The sequence below is a fragment of the Saccostrea echinata genome, unplaced genomic scaffold, assembly GCF_033153115.1.
Source record: "Saccostrea echinata isolate AGI-Se365-2 ecotype Australia unplaced genomic scaffold, CSIRO_AGI_Sech_v1 ptg000001l, whole genome shotgun sequence".
Classification (NCBI taxonomy): Eukaryota; Metazoa; Mollusca; class Bivalvia; order Ostreida; family Ostreidae; genus Saccostrea; species Saccostrea echinata.
The window spans coordinates 48,499,559-48,515,198 of record NW_026889750.1 but is presented as its reverse complement, the minus strand read 5'-3'; the positions used below and the strand labels follow the sequence as shown (position 1 = coordinate 48,515,198).

At 34.7% G+C, this 15,640-nt stretch overlaps 2 protein-coding genes across 2 annotated transcripts in view; one reads left to right on the top strand and one right to left on the bottom strand.

The window, feature by feature from the left end:
* Nucleotides 1–3,095, top strand: part of LOC133198125 (sucrase-isomaltase, intestinal-like) — a 42,256-nt gene extending 39,161 nt beyond the window's left edge. Inside the window, exons 59-69 of the mRNA XM_061334271.1 lie at nucleotides 66–202; nucleotides 1,151–1,185; nucleotides 1,277–1,393; nucleotides 1,545–1,693; nucleotides 1,816–1,900; nucleotides 2,023–2,079; nucleotides 2,188–2,318; nucleotides 2,390–2,478; nucleotides 2,585–2,634; nucleotides 2,726–2,887; nucleotides 3,021–3,095. Of these exons, the coding sequence (XP_061190255.1) occupies nucleotides 66–202; nucleotides 1,151–1,185; nucleotides 1,277–1,393; nucleotides 1,545–1,693; nucleotides 1,816–1,900; nucleotides 2,023–2,079; nucleotides 2,188–2,318; nucleotides 2,390–2,478; nucleotides 2,585–2,634; nucleotides 2,726–2,887; nucleotides 3,021–3,095 (1,087 nt within the window). The remainder of the gene's footprint in view (nucleotides 1–65; nucleotides 203–1,150; nucleotides 1,186–1,276; nucleotides 1,394–1,544; nucleotides 1,694–1,815; nucleotides 1,901–2,022; nucleotides 2,080–2,187; nucleotides 2,319–2,389; nucleotides 2,479–2,584; nucleotides 2,635–2,725; nucleotides 2,888–3,020) is intronic.
* A 567-nt stretch (nucleotides 3,096–3,662) lies between these two features.
* Nucleotides 3,663–11,049, bottom strand: LOC133193469 (matrix metalloproteinase-24-like). The gene is made up of 10 exons (XM_061329432.1): nucleotides 10,665–11,049; nucleotides 9,707–9,830; nucleotides 8,100–8,308; nucleotides 7,747–7,948; nucleotides 7,209–7,367; nucleotides 6,535–6,696; nucleotides 6,180–6,316; nucleotides 5,903–6,041; nucleotides 5,335–5,507; nucleotides 3,663–4,792 (listed from the first exon to the last, which is right to left on the bottom strand). The coding sequence occupies exons 1-10, from the start codon at nucleotides 10,809–10,811 to the stop codon at nucleotides 4,529–4,531; spliced, it is 1,716 nt and encodes a 571-aa protein (XP_061185416.1). The 5' UTR covers nucleotides 10,812–11,049; the 3' UTR covers nucleotides 3,663–4,528.
* Nucleotides 11,050–15,640: the final 4,591 nt, after the last annotated feature.

Here is a 15,640-nt window from a genome sequence, read left to right as displayed (position 1 = left end):
TACTTTTAACCTTCCCTACCTCACTGTATGAAATTACAAGTATATCTCAACTTTTATGATTGAAGGGCATTGCAGGAGTTAAGACCCAGAAAGAGACCGTTTGTTTTGTCACGTTCCACTTTTTCTGGGACTTCTAAACACGCCGCCAAATGGCTGGGCGATAATCGCAGTCAATGGGTGGACATGCATTGGTCTATCGTTGGTATATAATCTTTTTAAAATTTATACTATAACACATGACCAATCATTGATATCTTAAGGCCCTTTCACACCAAGCTGCGTCCCCACGAAGTTAATACGGCGTTGTTGAATTTTTAAAATCGCCGTGGAATCGCAGGGAAATAGCACAAATTTCTGTAAAATTTTTACGATGTGAAGATGTCACGGCGTCCCAACGGCGACCGACGCGTTTCTAAGGCGTTCTCGCGGCGTGCTACTGCGTTCCCATGAAGATCTCTTGGCAATTGACTTCGCTTCCGCGGAGTTTTCACGGCGTGTTAGGAGTTGTCACCTCGCGTTCACGGCGTTCTCACTGCGCTGGCTACGTTCGCAATACGTTTACAATGTGTTCTTAAACGAAGGGACATCTCCAAGGACACCGCAAGGTCTCCGTGGAAGCGCAGTCTACTATCACTGTGTTTATGCTGCGATCATGTGCGTACAGAGCTCCCACTGCGTTGTTGGAGATCTCACTGCGCTGCTACGGCGATCATACTACGTTTCTACTGCGTTCTTATCAGACCGCACTCACACGGCGCGTACTTTGCGCATGACCAAAGTGCACGCCGTCCCCTGACGTTCTAGGAGACCCTAGGCGACCTTACCGCGTTCAGTGGAGATCTTGCCGCGTTGTCACGGCGCTGTAGGAGACTCTACTGCGCTCACCTCGGCGTTTTGCATTTCTTATGGACGCCGTACGATCGCCGTGAGGACGCAGTCCTGGTGTGACAGGGGTTTTATGCATTGTTGAATAAGTTTACTTCCATTCATGGCTAAGAATGGTGTTTTAAGAAAATATACATTTACAATATGAATTTCGTACACGTTTGTATTAGTACCTCACAAATACACAATGATTGGTTTGATGTGGAATACATTGATATGAAATTTCTTTTAAAAAATTGTATCTCTGATGTATATTTATTTACAGGTCTTTTGGAATTCAGCATCTTTGGATTCCCTATGGTATAAATGTTTAATATTCCCCTTGTCCAGTATTTTACGTCATTAAAATTATGATCGAAACATAACAGTTATTATATATTTATTTTTTTAGATAGGGGCTGATATTTGTGGATTTGGTGGCCAAGCTCAGTATGAAATGTGTATAAGATGGCATCAATTAGGAGCTTTCTATCCATTCTCCAGGAACCACAATGCAATTAACGAAAAGGTTCATTATTTTAAATTTTATTTTAAAATATTGATTTTGATGAACTTGACCAGAGGTAATAAGAAATTTAATTTCTCGTATTTGACTCCGTCTTTCAGTAGTGTATCAGTAGTTTTAATTAAAACTAATAAATTTTTTATTTCCATCTTAGTCACAAGATCCGGCGGCCTGGGATCAAGCGTTTATTTCCAACGTACGTCGTCACCTCCGCTTACGATACAAGCTTTTGCCTTACATGTACACGTTGTTTAAGGACGCTCATACCCTGGGAAAAACGGTTGTTAGGCCGGTCATGTTTGAGTGAGTACAGATAACAGAATCTTCTTATAAAGAGCATAATTAAAATTTAATTCAAGATTTGTATCCTTTTCAGGACACAACAGAAAATGTAGAATTTGTCAAATGAAATCTTGATCTTTCAGATTTCCCTCAGATAACCGGACGTGGGCAATAGATAGACAGTTTTTATTAGGATCTTCAGTTTTAATTTCACCAGTTTTGGAGGATGTGAGGAAATTATATTAAGTTTACCATATTTGTAATTGATAAATAATCTAAAAAGAATTCTAATTATTTTTTTAAAATTCCCGTTGAATGACTTAGAACAATTGGACAATATATTTTTACAGAATGTAAGAAAGGTGGATGTTTATTTTCCCAAAGGACGTTGGTTCGACTACTATAAGGTAATTTTAGAAATCCATGTATTGGTATAAAATACGTGTCCCTTTTTATTTATGATCATAAGTTTGATATTCGAAAGATTGTTTTGAGATAAAATTCAACATTTCCAGGGTACCGAAATTCCGGGGTCTGGAACAGGGCGCGACATGACCTTGGACGCCCCTCTATTAACCTTGAACCTCCATCTTCGTGGAGGAATTGTTGTTCCTGTGCAAGATCCAGGAAATACAACTAAAACAAGGTTTGTCTTTACCTCAATTCCATTATTTGTCGTAAAGACATCAATTATTAAATAATGTTTTTTGTTTGTAGTCGATTGAATCCCATGGGTCTTCTGATTGTGCCTGATGAAGAAGGCAATGCTAACGGAAGTCTATTTATAGATGACGGAGAGCGTTCAGGTATTTATTCTCCTTTCTTATTTCCTTCTTATTTCCTACTTTATTTTTATGATTTCTTTCTGTTATTGAAAATAAACAGGATCTTATTTTGTATGACTTTTTTCAGATTCAATTAAGAGTAAAAATTATTTAGAACTTCAGTTTCGATTTATCATGGTGAGTAGTGTATATAATTAAAAAAATCTTGCAATTTGTCTTAACTTTTAAAATAATATAAAGAAAATCTGTGTACTTAATCATTTTGAAGGGCGAAAGAATCGATATAATGGTTATAAATAATGGAACCGTCCCAGCGGGACAGCTTAAGTTCGAAACAATTGATATCTACGGACTTAACAGACATCCCAAAAACGTCAGCGTTGATGGAGGACCTCTAACTCCAGGTCAAGAGGTTAAATCACACTTCAGCGTAAGTCATCCTTTGTTTCATTTCTCTTACAGTCATGAACTCCCAGTGTTGTTCCTTCACTTATTCAACAGTCTGATCTGAATTTAACTGATTTTACTGATTTTACTAATTTTACTAATTTTACCGATTCCAGATTATACAACTTTCTAACCTTAGACTCGATGTTAATCAAAATCATACACTTACACTGCAAATGGAGACAAAGTAGTTCAAATTTTCTTCAGTGAGGGCCTCTGTAATTAAGAAAATGAACAACGAAACGACTGGTATTTTCTGCAGAGAGAGGTTTATAATATAGAACAAAGAAACTATTGGTATTATTTAAGTTCAGTTTTTATTGTGTTTGCACTTTTCTTTTTATGAGTGTAACAATGTATTTTATACATTTTATAAATGTATAAAATTGTTTTTAATCTGTGTATGAGGTGCGCTTTAGCGAAATACAACTCTTCCACTTCTCGAAAGAAGTAAATCGCAATAACTTTACGATTGATTTCCCTTACTGAACATACAGCCATTATGTGTTTAAACATTTCTCTTCTCAAAAAAGAGCCCAATAATAGCCTGTTAAAAAAAAAACTAGGTATACAGATCCGCCATATCAGACTTTGTTAATTGGTTCAACTTTCGATGTATGATAAGAAGGTTAACGAGAGAGGAGTGAACATGTGTTCTTAAAACTTGTCTAATCACTATGTACTTCTAATATATAAATGTAAATGTATATTTCTTAAACTCAAAACAGGCAGGAGATGAAATAATAAAAGAAGTGAAATTCATTTGTTCAAGAATTTATTATATTCATGTATAAAAAAGATTTTCCTATGCAAAATTTTCTTAACGTGAACATCAATATATACATATATAAAAGAATATTGATATAAATTATAAATACAAAGCAAAGTGAACTGAATCCTTGATTAACAGCCGATTTTTACCAGGCAGGAAATTCTCAACTTGTATTTAAATAAATAACCAACAGAGCGAAGATGTTGATATATTGCGAAAAGCGGTACTTAACTGTAAGAGGTCACTGCAGTAATAGTATATAGAAATTGAAAATCATGCTTCAATTCTCGTGGCTGACTAGATCACATTTATGATTATGATGCAAAGAATAAAATTCAAGTACTAATTTTTACAAACATACATTACATATATTCACGTTACAGAAGTACATGCAACAGCAAAACAATACACATTCATCAATTGCAAAACATTCATGTCTCTTACAGTATATTTGTTATAATTCTTTCCATTGGATTCATTATCATGGAATGATAAATTAATCAGTGAATTATTAACGAAGTTTATAACCTTTAATTATCATAGATTGTGTATGTTTAATTGCACAGTCTGGAATAGCACTTCATTTACATATCATAAATAACGTTAATAAAAGTGCCAGTTTTCAGCACTGTACAATGGTATATCACAGCGTGGCACGGACGGAAAAAGATGCCTGTAGACTTTTCCGAGGAAAAGTTCCAAGGGAATGTAACAGTCTCACTCCTCAGTCGTCTCCCAGCCCGGACGAACCCATCTCTCAGAGCAGAGCAACTTTCGTTCCCTTTGTCTTTTACGGAGTCTCACGTTACGTTTTTCAGCTCGTAAAAAAGCCCCACTATTCTGTGCTCTTCATCAAGGAAATCGCCACCGATTTAAATGGAAGAGTACAAAACACAAGATAATGGAATAGACTGGGGATAGGGGATCAAACAGACGGCCTGACTGATTGGTTTGTGGCTGGGGAGGACTGACATTTGTGTCGTCTATAATGATCCATTGTTCGTCCGGACGATTGGTCTCTAGTCTGACGTACGGATCTTTGATGTTTGCGTTAGTACCTTGGTCTGGACAGCCCAGCCACCATGTTGCTACTTCTCTTGGATAAGACGTATCCGTCTGCAAACAAAAATTTAAAGTTTTAAAATTCATTTTTCCCCATTGATACAATGTTTAATAACATGGAAAATGTTATTTAACATGTATAGCATATTTATATGTTATAAACATATAACGTATAAATATGGATGTTTATATGGAAAAAATATATTGAAAGATGTCGTTTTAATACTGTTTTTTCACTGGTGAACAATATTCAATTACCAATGAATACATGACTAATAATAAGTAATGTACTCATTGGCAGTTGAAAATTGTTATAAAGACAATAAAAAGAAACATAAGATGCGCACTGAAGTGAAATTAAAAAAAAAAATAACCACCGTAATGTGAGTGCTTTGTCTTATGCAAGAAAATGATTGGATGTCGCTCCCATATGCGCTTTTCGGTATCAACCACAAGACCACGTGACCTAATGATGCTTGACCACTTATTATTGGATCTTTGACGTAAATTTCTCAGTCACCGGTCAGACGTGACAATATTATACTGCTCAAAATAACCTCCACCAAATACGCATCAATTTATCTATGACAACATACCATAAACAGTTGATCATTGAAGCGATAATATTTTCTGTCGCTAAAGAAGTAGGTCCTTCCATTTTTCCATCTGAATGCCGCTGTGACTTTTTTGGGAAGTCCTCTCCAGTGGGTTGTTGGTCTGGGGTATCCGAAGTCAACCTTCCGACCAGAATAACGCCAGTATTGACCTCCTTTACACGGGAAATTAAAATTAATTGAGGCATTTTTTGATTTTCAATTCAGATGACCTTGTTCAAGGTCATTGCAGTGATAAAATACTCTGCAGATAAACGAGTAAAAAAATAATTCTAATCAAACCAAAAAACATGGAGTTTAGGTAGAATGATCTGTGAAACACATTTACTATCTGTGTAAAAATGCTCAGAGAATTGCTTTACAATATGCACGGAATTTCACGCTATCAGTCTGAGAACACACAGTAACTTCTTTTGCATCAGTATCCCATGAAAGATTTCTGTACATGTGCAATAAAGTTATGGAATTTTCATTTTTATCCAGGAGGCCAATGTCGGACCGAAACAAACATCAAATACACGATGTCAATATTTAAAAATCATGTATATACCTTTGAAAAAATACGTTTTGCCGTTCCCTCCCCAAACCATAGCTGCTTCCACGTTATCGGGGACACCTCTAAAACCGTCTTTTATCTTATTTGGTCCATAAATGCGTCTTCTATTGAAGAATTTCCAGTATTTAGTACCCTGTTAAGATAGTAGAAACAAAAATCAAAATCCATACAAATAGTACAAATCAAAAGTGCAATTTACGATTTTCAATCTTGAAATTATTATAGAATTATAAAATATAAATTATTATAGAATCAAAAGTGATAGTTTTACCTTGAATATGTAGGTAAATCCATTTTCCCAGGTAAGTACGGCATCAACTGGTCCGTCCACGCCCTTCCAGTCCCAGGATATGGGTCGTGGATAACCCTTATCTATACCGGCACCATTCAGTCTGTAGTGGTAATTCCCTACAGCAATACGTAAAATTGTTTTTTTTTTCCTTTAAGATCCCCATCTACCCATACTTTAAGATTCCCTAGCCTACATAGTTTTTATTTGATTATTCGCTATAAGTGAAAGTAATTGTCAAATTTTGATCCCCAAATGATTTGTTTATTAAAAAAAATACTATTAAGTAAAAATGTGAAGTTTCCACATCTTAAATGCCTTGGAAATTCCGTTGTACCTTTGAATACGTATGTATTGCCGTCTTTCGTCCGGGTAATAGCGTCAATAGATGGGTCCCTACAGATCTCCGGGATTTTCGTCACCGTTGCCTTAGTTGGTTTTGGTACAATGACCTGTTTAGTGGGCTTAGGTTTGGGTTTTCGTCTTGATGCAGGTGTTCCTGTTTGAGATAAAGGTTAAAAATAATCAGGAATTGTATTGTTATCCGCATTGTGTCAGGGTCGCCATTAAGGTAAAATAGCATGACAAAATGCGAGTAGGAAAGTAGATAGTTGTGCGATAACAGTTGGCACGCAAGACTTCAACACGACATCTGCTGATGTTGAATTTTTTTTCACCGGAGACTCCGGAAAGCTATACAGCAACACGAAGAAGCTTTCAACACCATTTTACTTTCACCTCAAATATATAAATATTATAGTAAAATCATAAATTTTCGTGGGGGTTAATTTTCGTTGTTTTTGTGGAATGAATTCATATCCCCCACGGAATGTGAAAATTGCATAGTGCTTCATAATGTTCCTGCTTTAACCACAAAATCAAATCCCCTTTTTTCATCAAACCACAAAAATTTGACCCCATGAAAATAAGTGATTTTACAGTATTTGACAGTTTAGTGAAAAGGGCGGAGTAAATAGATGTCTATTTTTAGATAACTGCTGTGGTACTGACCATACAGGGTCTGTATTGCCTCCACGTCATCACTGTCCAGGCGGAATTCCTGTGTGTAGCCCTTATAGAAGGGGGCCATTAAAGCCCTGTAGTCATCGGAGTGAGCCAGGCCTAACGAGTGGCCGATTTCATGAACAGCTACTTGAAAGAAATTCACACCTAAAAAAAGAAGGAAAAATCCCCAATAGGGAAATGGTCTGACTAGTTTCAGTAAATACATGCATATGAAACTGTAGTTTAAAGGACTTTCACCAAGAAAATATTTATTATGAGTTTTTGCCAAATATCTATTTCTTTTTATTATAAGAAGGCAATACTTTGATTTTTTTTATGTGTCATTTAATGCAACTTGTCAGCTCTAAAATTTAAAATAGATGCATGGTAAATCTTAAAATGGTAGGTAAATTCGATTTAGTTTGAATTTATTTTTTGGTTTTATGTTTCTCAAACAGAGACGAAAGTAAACATTTTTTTTAAAAAGTAGAATTAGTATCATTCAATGGCTAAAAGGTTGATATATTTAAATAAAAGAACTTACCACTACGAATATTAATTGTCCACCTCTCATCATCATCAAAGTGGGCGTCACCACCATACCGCGGGAAATACGCATGCGCCAAAGTTTGACCCCTTCCATCAAAAGGGTTATTGTCTCCATGCCATCTTTTTTCAAATCTTACATCAATGTCAGCTTTCCCTGTTACCTTGGTAAATGTCAAGGGCGTGACTTTGCCCCATTCCTAAAGATAAAATTGGTTCCTTTCATTGTTTTTATTTAAGTCAAAATTGTACAGTAATTGTACTGCGATGAAACTGGCTGCTTTTTTTTTTTTTTTTTTTTTTTACATATGTCATCTTAAATTACATCAAAATAGGTCCAAAAAAACTTACGTCAAATGCGCGTTGAAGTTCTTTATCCACTTCCTCTTTTGACATTTTGTCACTGTATTTAGAAATCCGGAACGTGAGATCTTTCTCTGACCATTTACTTCCATGTAAAGCATAGCGGCGCCTGCGCGCTTTGTTTGCATTTCCGACATTGTCCTTGACACCACAACGAGGCTTACCCATCATGTCAACTGTTGCCTTGTCCAGGATCCCTATAAAAAAAGAATACCATTTGATCCATTTTGGAGATATGAACAAAAAAAGTTTCTTATATAGAGAAAGCGGAAGCGTTTTAAAGAAGTGGACTAGGGGGCAATAGCCAAGATTTTGATTTATATTTCTAAATTTTCCCTATTGTATTTTTGAAATTTATAGTTGTGACCCCCTAAACCTCTCAAATTTATATTTCTAACCCCCATATCACACGCCATCGGCTGGAATAATTAAGTGTTTCCTTTTAAATATTGAGAATGTGATTCAATACATATGGTTAATTGAAAAGTAATCGGAGTCGAAATTTCTTTTAGCTCACCTGAGCTAACTCCTCATACAAGTTTTTCTGTTCGTCAGTTTGCCTGTCGTATGTCCCCTGTCGATATAAGCTTTCTGAAGAAAACTACGTTTCAACTTAATGCATGCATGGAATACTAGTAGTCAGTATGTATAGCGTATGACCTTGGATTTGGTTGGAGGTCAGAGGGGTCTCATCACACCTATTGGTCAGAGAGAGAGAGAGAGAGAGAGAGAGAGAGAGAGAGAGAGGTTTGACTCAAGTGAGCAATGTGACCCAAGGGCCTCTTGTTAGAATCCTTTTCCAGATGAGTTGACATTGCTTTAACATGAATTGGTAATTGAAACGGGTTATTAGCAAGACATGAGTTAATTTCTAAATGCTAGGCCATGGTCACGAAGTGCAAAATTGCGCGCATCATTGGTACAGACGATCTTAGAGTAAATTTAGTAAGTGACGTCCTTTGCACTACACATGTTCATTTAAAGTTTTTTTTGTTTTGACACTTTTTTTTCGTCTTGGAGAGTGATTCATGATGTTGGTAAATTGAGAGCTCATAAAATAGATATGGGAAGCGTGTCTAGAAACCTGACCGCACGGATACGTGTTTCTAAACAGGATGCCAGAGCTTCATCACCCACTACTGACAGTAATTGGCGCTGGGTTTTCCCTACAGAACCATGAAATTTCGCGCCAAATTGTTTTTCTAAAAAAAAATATATATATATGAGGAAACAAAATGCATGTCAAATGCGTGGGAAGGTAGTGAACGTTATAAAGTTTTTGGTCTGCATTGGTTGTTTACTCCTGCATATTTGGCTTAGTAGGACAATTTGTTGCCATAATTGCAACCGTTATTTACATGAAAATATCATATAACTTGAATTGCAGCAAGTTTTTAACACAGCCTTGTTTGTATAATCTTAGTACATTGACTCAGAAAGGGGGCTTCCCCTAATCCTATACCACGGTCAACAATTCTTTCCTTAATTGATAGAGATGTTACTTGAGTTAAAGGCTGGGTGGGGTGCTTTTCTTAATAAAATGCACTAAATTACACGTGCTCTTACCCGTGATAGTAAATTACACGTGCTCTTACCCGTGATAGGAAGTCCTGCAAACCTCTGGAACTGTCGCACTGCTTGTTTGATGGAGTCGGGGGATCGGAGCGACCCAGAGCGCTCGTCGTCAGCAGATATATACCCATACTTCATTAAATAGTTCTGAAAAAAAATGAAGATTGCTGCATTTAAATACGGGTAGAAATGTCAAACAAATTTCGTCAGTATTTTATATTTTTTCATACATTTGAAGATGCACACGTCTGAACCAATTTCTTTTATTGTTTTGAAAAATGATCTTCCTGTGCGTCAACTTTTTCCTCCTCGGATATCCCGATTATCGGCTTCTGAACAATGAAAAATTCATAGTTTGGACTCTCTCGGAGATCGATACAAAGAGTTTGTATAGGCAGTCTGTCAAAAGAGTGCAGCCGATGCCATACTGTAATTACTCATTCAGGCATCTGAGTAAAAGTGAAGACTTCACTGGACTTTTGTATGTTCAGTATGGCAGTAACTTGGACGCTATAATTTAATCTTAGCTGCAGGAACACAGAAATTGTTGCATCACACTTGTGTTAATTTATCATTTCTCAAAGTTCGCTATTTCTTTTAGTATATCAGTTGTTGAAACTTAATTGAACTTGATAGAAGCGAATTCAAAGTATGTTACTCTGGCAGAGGCAGCGATCAATCAACACTAATTGCAAGTTGAAAAGAGTTAAATTACCGGAAACTTGATAAAATGCTTACACCTTCAGTTTGAAAATATCATTTCTTCAACATAAAAAATTTTCAAAAACGAGAACATTGCAGTTTGGATATGACTCGAACGCAGTTTATTAAAGATTGTAAATACACCTGTGTAAAAAAATAACGGGTAGGTGTGTTATTAGTTGATCTAACAGGTGATTTAGCAGATAATATTTTTAAATCTGTAATATCAAGGTATTTCTAAACAGAAAGCAGATACTTAATAATGGACGTTATACTTACTGCGCCCTCTGAGAGCTGCTGGACTTCCTGGGTAGCAGTGGTCAACCCCACCAAAAAAGTCAAGTACAAAATTCCAATTATTGCCACAAATATCGGCCTTTTGCGAATAGAAACACATCGTCTGCAGGGTTCACCAATGTCCGCCATTTAGCTGTCACAAACCAGACGACAGGTATATACTGGTAATTTGAGCAGACACAACAGATAATTTTTTGTTTAAAAATAAAAGAACGCTATATAGTCTTTTCAAATTTTTCTTTACGGATAAAAATAACGACTGAGATGTCCAATAGATATCCGGCTGTTTTTCTGCTTTTGGACGATGGCCCTAGGGTGTACAGTGCTGAGTCAGTCGCCTACACCGCATGTAGTTAAATAATGGAGGGGTAATAGCACGGTAGTACTTCAGGCTAGCTACTGGTCCGCTTACTCATAACATCGTTTTATTTATACCATTGCTTAACAAATGGGCCATAACACTTCTTTTTTGTGAATGAACGTGCGAAGTATGAACATACCGATAGAATGTTAATTGTTTGACCTGAAATGAGTGCGTTGATTGGTTATTAGGTGAAACGCACGTTAATAAATTAACTTCTGTCCAATAAACAGGTTTCCTAAAACTATGTAATTCCATACACGTTATGCTTTATGCATTTTTCATTCTTGTGTATAGTATTTTATTTTAATTCAAAAACAAGCTAAAAAAGAGAAAAGGTGGGGATAGTTAATTTTCGTTGTACTTAATTTTATTGGAAGAAAAAATTCTGAAGAATTAAATTAAGCAGCTATAAAAAGTGTTACCAATTCTAATTTCGGAGGCAAGTCTCAGACTTGGAGTTCAGTAAGTTAGAGTGTCTACCATTTTTTTTTCTCTGGCACTACGTGTCAGACAAGGGTCAGTTAATAACGAGTTAATATATGACGTAACTTAGCCTCATTGATGGAGTGCTGCTCCCCCCAAAATAAATTTGTTGTTATTTTCAAAGTGCACCGCAGGACGGAAATGTACCGAAGTTATCGACCTCTTAAATCAGAGTCACAAAGGGTACGCCATTTTAAAGGATAGAAAATCAAAGGAACCCTCTACCGACTGTGTGACGAAATTCCCAAGAGAAATTAAACTTTGTACCAAAAAATCTGATCAAATTCTGCACCTCTTCCGATAATAATCAGAATCTGTAAGATGATAAAAGATCTGAACTTAAATTTAATCCAACAGAAATAATAAAAACAACTTTGAAATGAATATTTACCATAGAAAGTTCATTTTCTTTTAGAAATCAAAATTTTACGAACATCTTGTGTACCGATCAGGAAAGATAATAGAATTATGAGAATTTTCATTTCTTAAAAATGTTGTTTCTTAAATACAATAATTTGATGGTAGTCTATAAATATAATATTTACCCTATTTAATATTTATGTGCTCGAGCACACCTACAAGATTTCTTCCTCATAGTATAACTTTTATCAGATCAATTTCTTCAGATTTTTGTCAAAGAAACGTTAATTGGGCGAAGTAAAAAATTGAAAATCAAGACATTCCATTTCAATTTAAGCACTCAAAAAACATAAATTTTTAAGGATTGAAATCTCAAAACAAGATGAAAGTCTGTTGGTTAGATTTTAATTCTATAGATGTTTTGACATATAATTCCCTTTTCCGGTCACTGAATTAATTCGTACATAGTTTAGATGTCAACATCTGAATAGTATTTATTCAACACGATTACTCAGTAAGGGAGCTACTTGATTTTGAATTATACAAATTAAGAGTATTTTAATTGCTCGCAAACTATATGGAGATCCGTGAAAACCCATTGAAATATCTTCTTACATAAGAATACGGTATTTCCTTAGTATATTTTAAAAAAATGTTAAGTAATTTGAGGAGTTTGTCGACAGCAAAATAATAATAAAAGTGTGATCTATGGGCATGTCGTATGTAATGATATGTAGAAGAAGTCTACAATGTTTCCAAAAATTAAAGTTAATGCCTGGATGTAGAGGTTCGGGTTCGATCGTTATAAGCAGGTTGACAGCGAATTGTCTTGTGCTCTTGACTCATGATGACTGTATGATAATGAAGTCACCGTTTATAGATGTACATGTATCTCCTTATATAGAAAATCTCCGAAGGTCGCCCTAAAGCTTTAAGCTGTATCACCATAACGTGGACATTCTTGCTCAGGTCAAACGTTTAATTTTACCTGCAGAATTACTTTGTTAGTTTTCAGTTCCTCGTTTATTGTTATTTTATGATGTTATTAATAATAAGCTTGTCATTCGGGTCATTATATAAAACTTGAGGACGGTGTCCTATCTCTAAAGATGATTGTCTACCTCTTTATAGCTATTCAGCTTTTGTTAAAATTACGTGACGAATTGCTGGGGAAACTTTCGAAGTACGAGATAAGATCTTGGTATCAAATTATAAAACAGAATTCTTACAAGAAAACATACTCTCCCTAGTGCAGACTCGTGATGCATATTAGAAGATTCAGTATACGTATATAATTAAACCTCTCCCTTCTTGTATACTATTTACGTTTAATTAGACATTAAGCATTAAGGAAATAACGACAGAATTTCTCTATTATTATTATAAATTTTTTTTAACCCTTCCTAATTGTGGCTAACTTTAATGACAGGTGTCCCCGCTAATCCTAACTTCCTAGTCCGGTAATCCTACCCAGATTTTCAAATCAAGAAAACCATTCCTTCTAAATTTTTAATTATACCTCTTTCCCTTTTTAAAGCCTTGATATCCAAAAAGAGTAAAAATTGATCATTTTTTCAAATGATTTGACAATAGAATTAAGTCAATCCTCTCAGACTCACCTGAAATATTTATAAAAGTGAAATTTATTTAGTTTTAGATTTTATTTCAATCATTACTTGTAATTTTCACGTACCTATGATCAATTTCTATATAATTTGTAATTCGGTAAGGAAAACGTTATTTTTTGCTAAATGTATAGACCAATTTTAATACAAATTTCGTTCCAGTCACTTTTTAAATTAAAATCAAAATATATCTTATTCAACCTTGTATTTACAGATATAAGGGGAACTGATCACGGTATCTGACACAGAGCAGGTTATATATTTACACACACTCATAAAACCGTTTTTGTATCTGGCGATGTTCTTAAAAGAATCTAAGGAGAATAATTTTGAAATTCTACTCTGTAATTCAAATACATGTAATATCATGATGACTATCGTTTCAAGCCCCCTTTAGTTTGCCGAGTTTTTGATTTAGATTAACTAGGCCTGATAAATTAATTTGAACACGCAACAAACGTACTACCGATATTTTTAAGAAGTAAAAGTCGAATGTGATAATAAAAACCTTTAAAAATATATATATTTATATACCGAAAAATTGATTGTAGCTGATTGACAGATGAACTTACAACTAAAACCAAAAACTATTGTTGATTGTTAAATCTTTCAAAATTAACGATTCTGCTCAAAATTGCTTACATAAAAAATATCTCAATTCTTTTCAAAAGATTAAAATCATTTTCAAATTAATGCAAAATTGAAAGTTATTTGCAAAATTACATTTGGTCTTAGTGGTAAGTTCTTTTGTAATTCGGGGCCCTGGGGTATGTTTTATTTGTTACAGTGAAATCAGACTAAACTGTAGTAGAAATAGCATTTTGAGGAATCAAACATTATTATGTTCAGTAACCGTGGTAACACTTTTCATCATTAAAATTGACAAAAATAATTTCTTGATAAAATCATGAATAAAAATAAAGAATTACCTTGATAGTATATTCTTATTGTGTTCAGAATTACAGATGTATATTGAGATTGGACAAAATCTGCATTAAGATGAAAGATTTTCAAATGAAAAAATTGTGCACAGACAGACAGAGGTGGACATAACCTTGCTTATGCTCTGATCTAAGACCAGAATAGCCAAACAAGACAATATTTTGCGTAATAAAATACCAAGCTCCAGACAGCTCAGTATTACATTACGCTACAGCTCGTAAGGACCGGAGAATTGACACTAGAGAGTATGCATGGTAAAATACATTTGACGTATGTTTGTGTGTTTGGGGGGGGGGGGTGAAAACTCTACAAGAGAAACCAGTTTCCATGTTGTACGGTATCTTGACAGCACTTACTAGCGATGGTTTGACCATTGTTCTTAATTTGCATCATTACATGGCAAAACATAGACCTACATGTACAGACAGAATGGAACCAACAACTTAATTTAAGACATTCCAATCATTAATTATAAAATTTCTTATCTTAATCAAATAAAAATCCATCAAATTAACGTCACTGATTCATAATCAGGACCTTGGACTGCGGTTCCATTTCGTTATAGACAATGTATAAAGTTAATACGTACTTCTTTTCATGTAGATATAAATGTTGGCTTACCATTAATATTTTCTAATGCTTGTATTCATGTTTTAATGTGGTGGGCGTTTAAAAAGTTATATCTGCATTTACTTCGTCGATATTTATGGAAAATTTTATGGATCAATACCATAAACCTTCAGTATTTGAATTCAAATATGTTGTGAAGTGATATGTATATTGTGTATAAGTATTGTTACTCGCAAAATGGTTCATTATCCATAAACAGGCGCACTGATTTTAATGTTAGGATTATTATTATTTTCCTTACATAAAATGAAAATATTTAAAAAAAAAACAAATTAAAAAAAATACACACACACCAAAAAAAAAAAAAAAAAAAAAAAAAAAAAAAAAAATCCTCAGTGCATTGCATATCTTTTCAAGTAACGCCTATCGTTTAAATCATTTGGGTGTTGACAGTTCTGGTTTCAGAAGTCACAAACTCCTCCTAGCAACATATTCCATCTATTTCAATGACTTCAAACATCTTCCCATTTACCCCTTTGTTCTAGCGATGACAAGCATATGTTAAATACAGTAGATTTTATTTTATAAGAGACACCATTCTGATATTTCTTTGT

Bases quoted from the DNA above. Each gene is read 5' to 3' on its own strand.
- LOC133193469 (XM_061329432.1), bottom strand. From the start codon at position 10,811: ATGGCGGACATTGGTGAACCCTGCAGACGATGTGTTTCTATTCGCAAA. The intron at 7,949-8,099 runs GTAAGTTTTTTT...TTTTATCTTTAG, and splicing joins AACTTCAACGCGCATTTGAC to GAATGGGGCAAAGTCACGCC. The intron at 6,042-6,179 runs GTAAAACTATCA...CTATCTTAACAG, and splicing joins GATTTACCTACATATTCAAG to GGTACTAAATACTGGAAATT.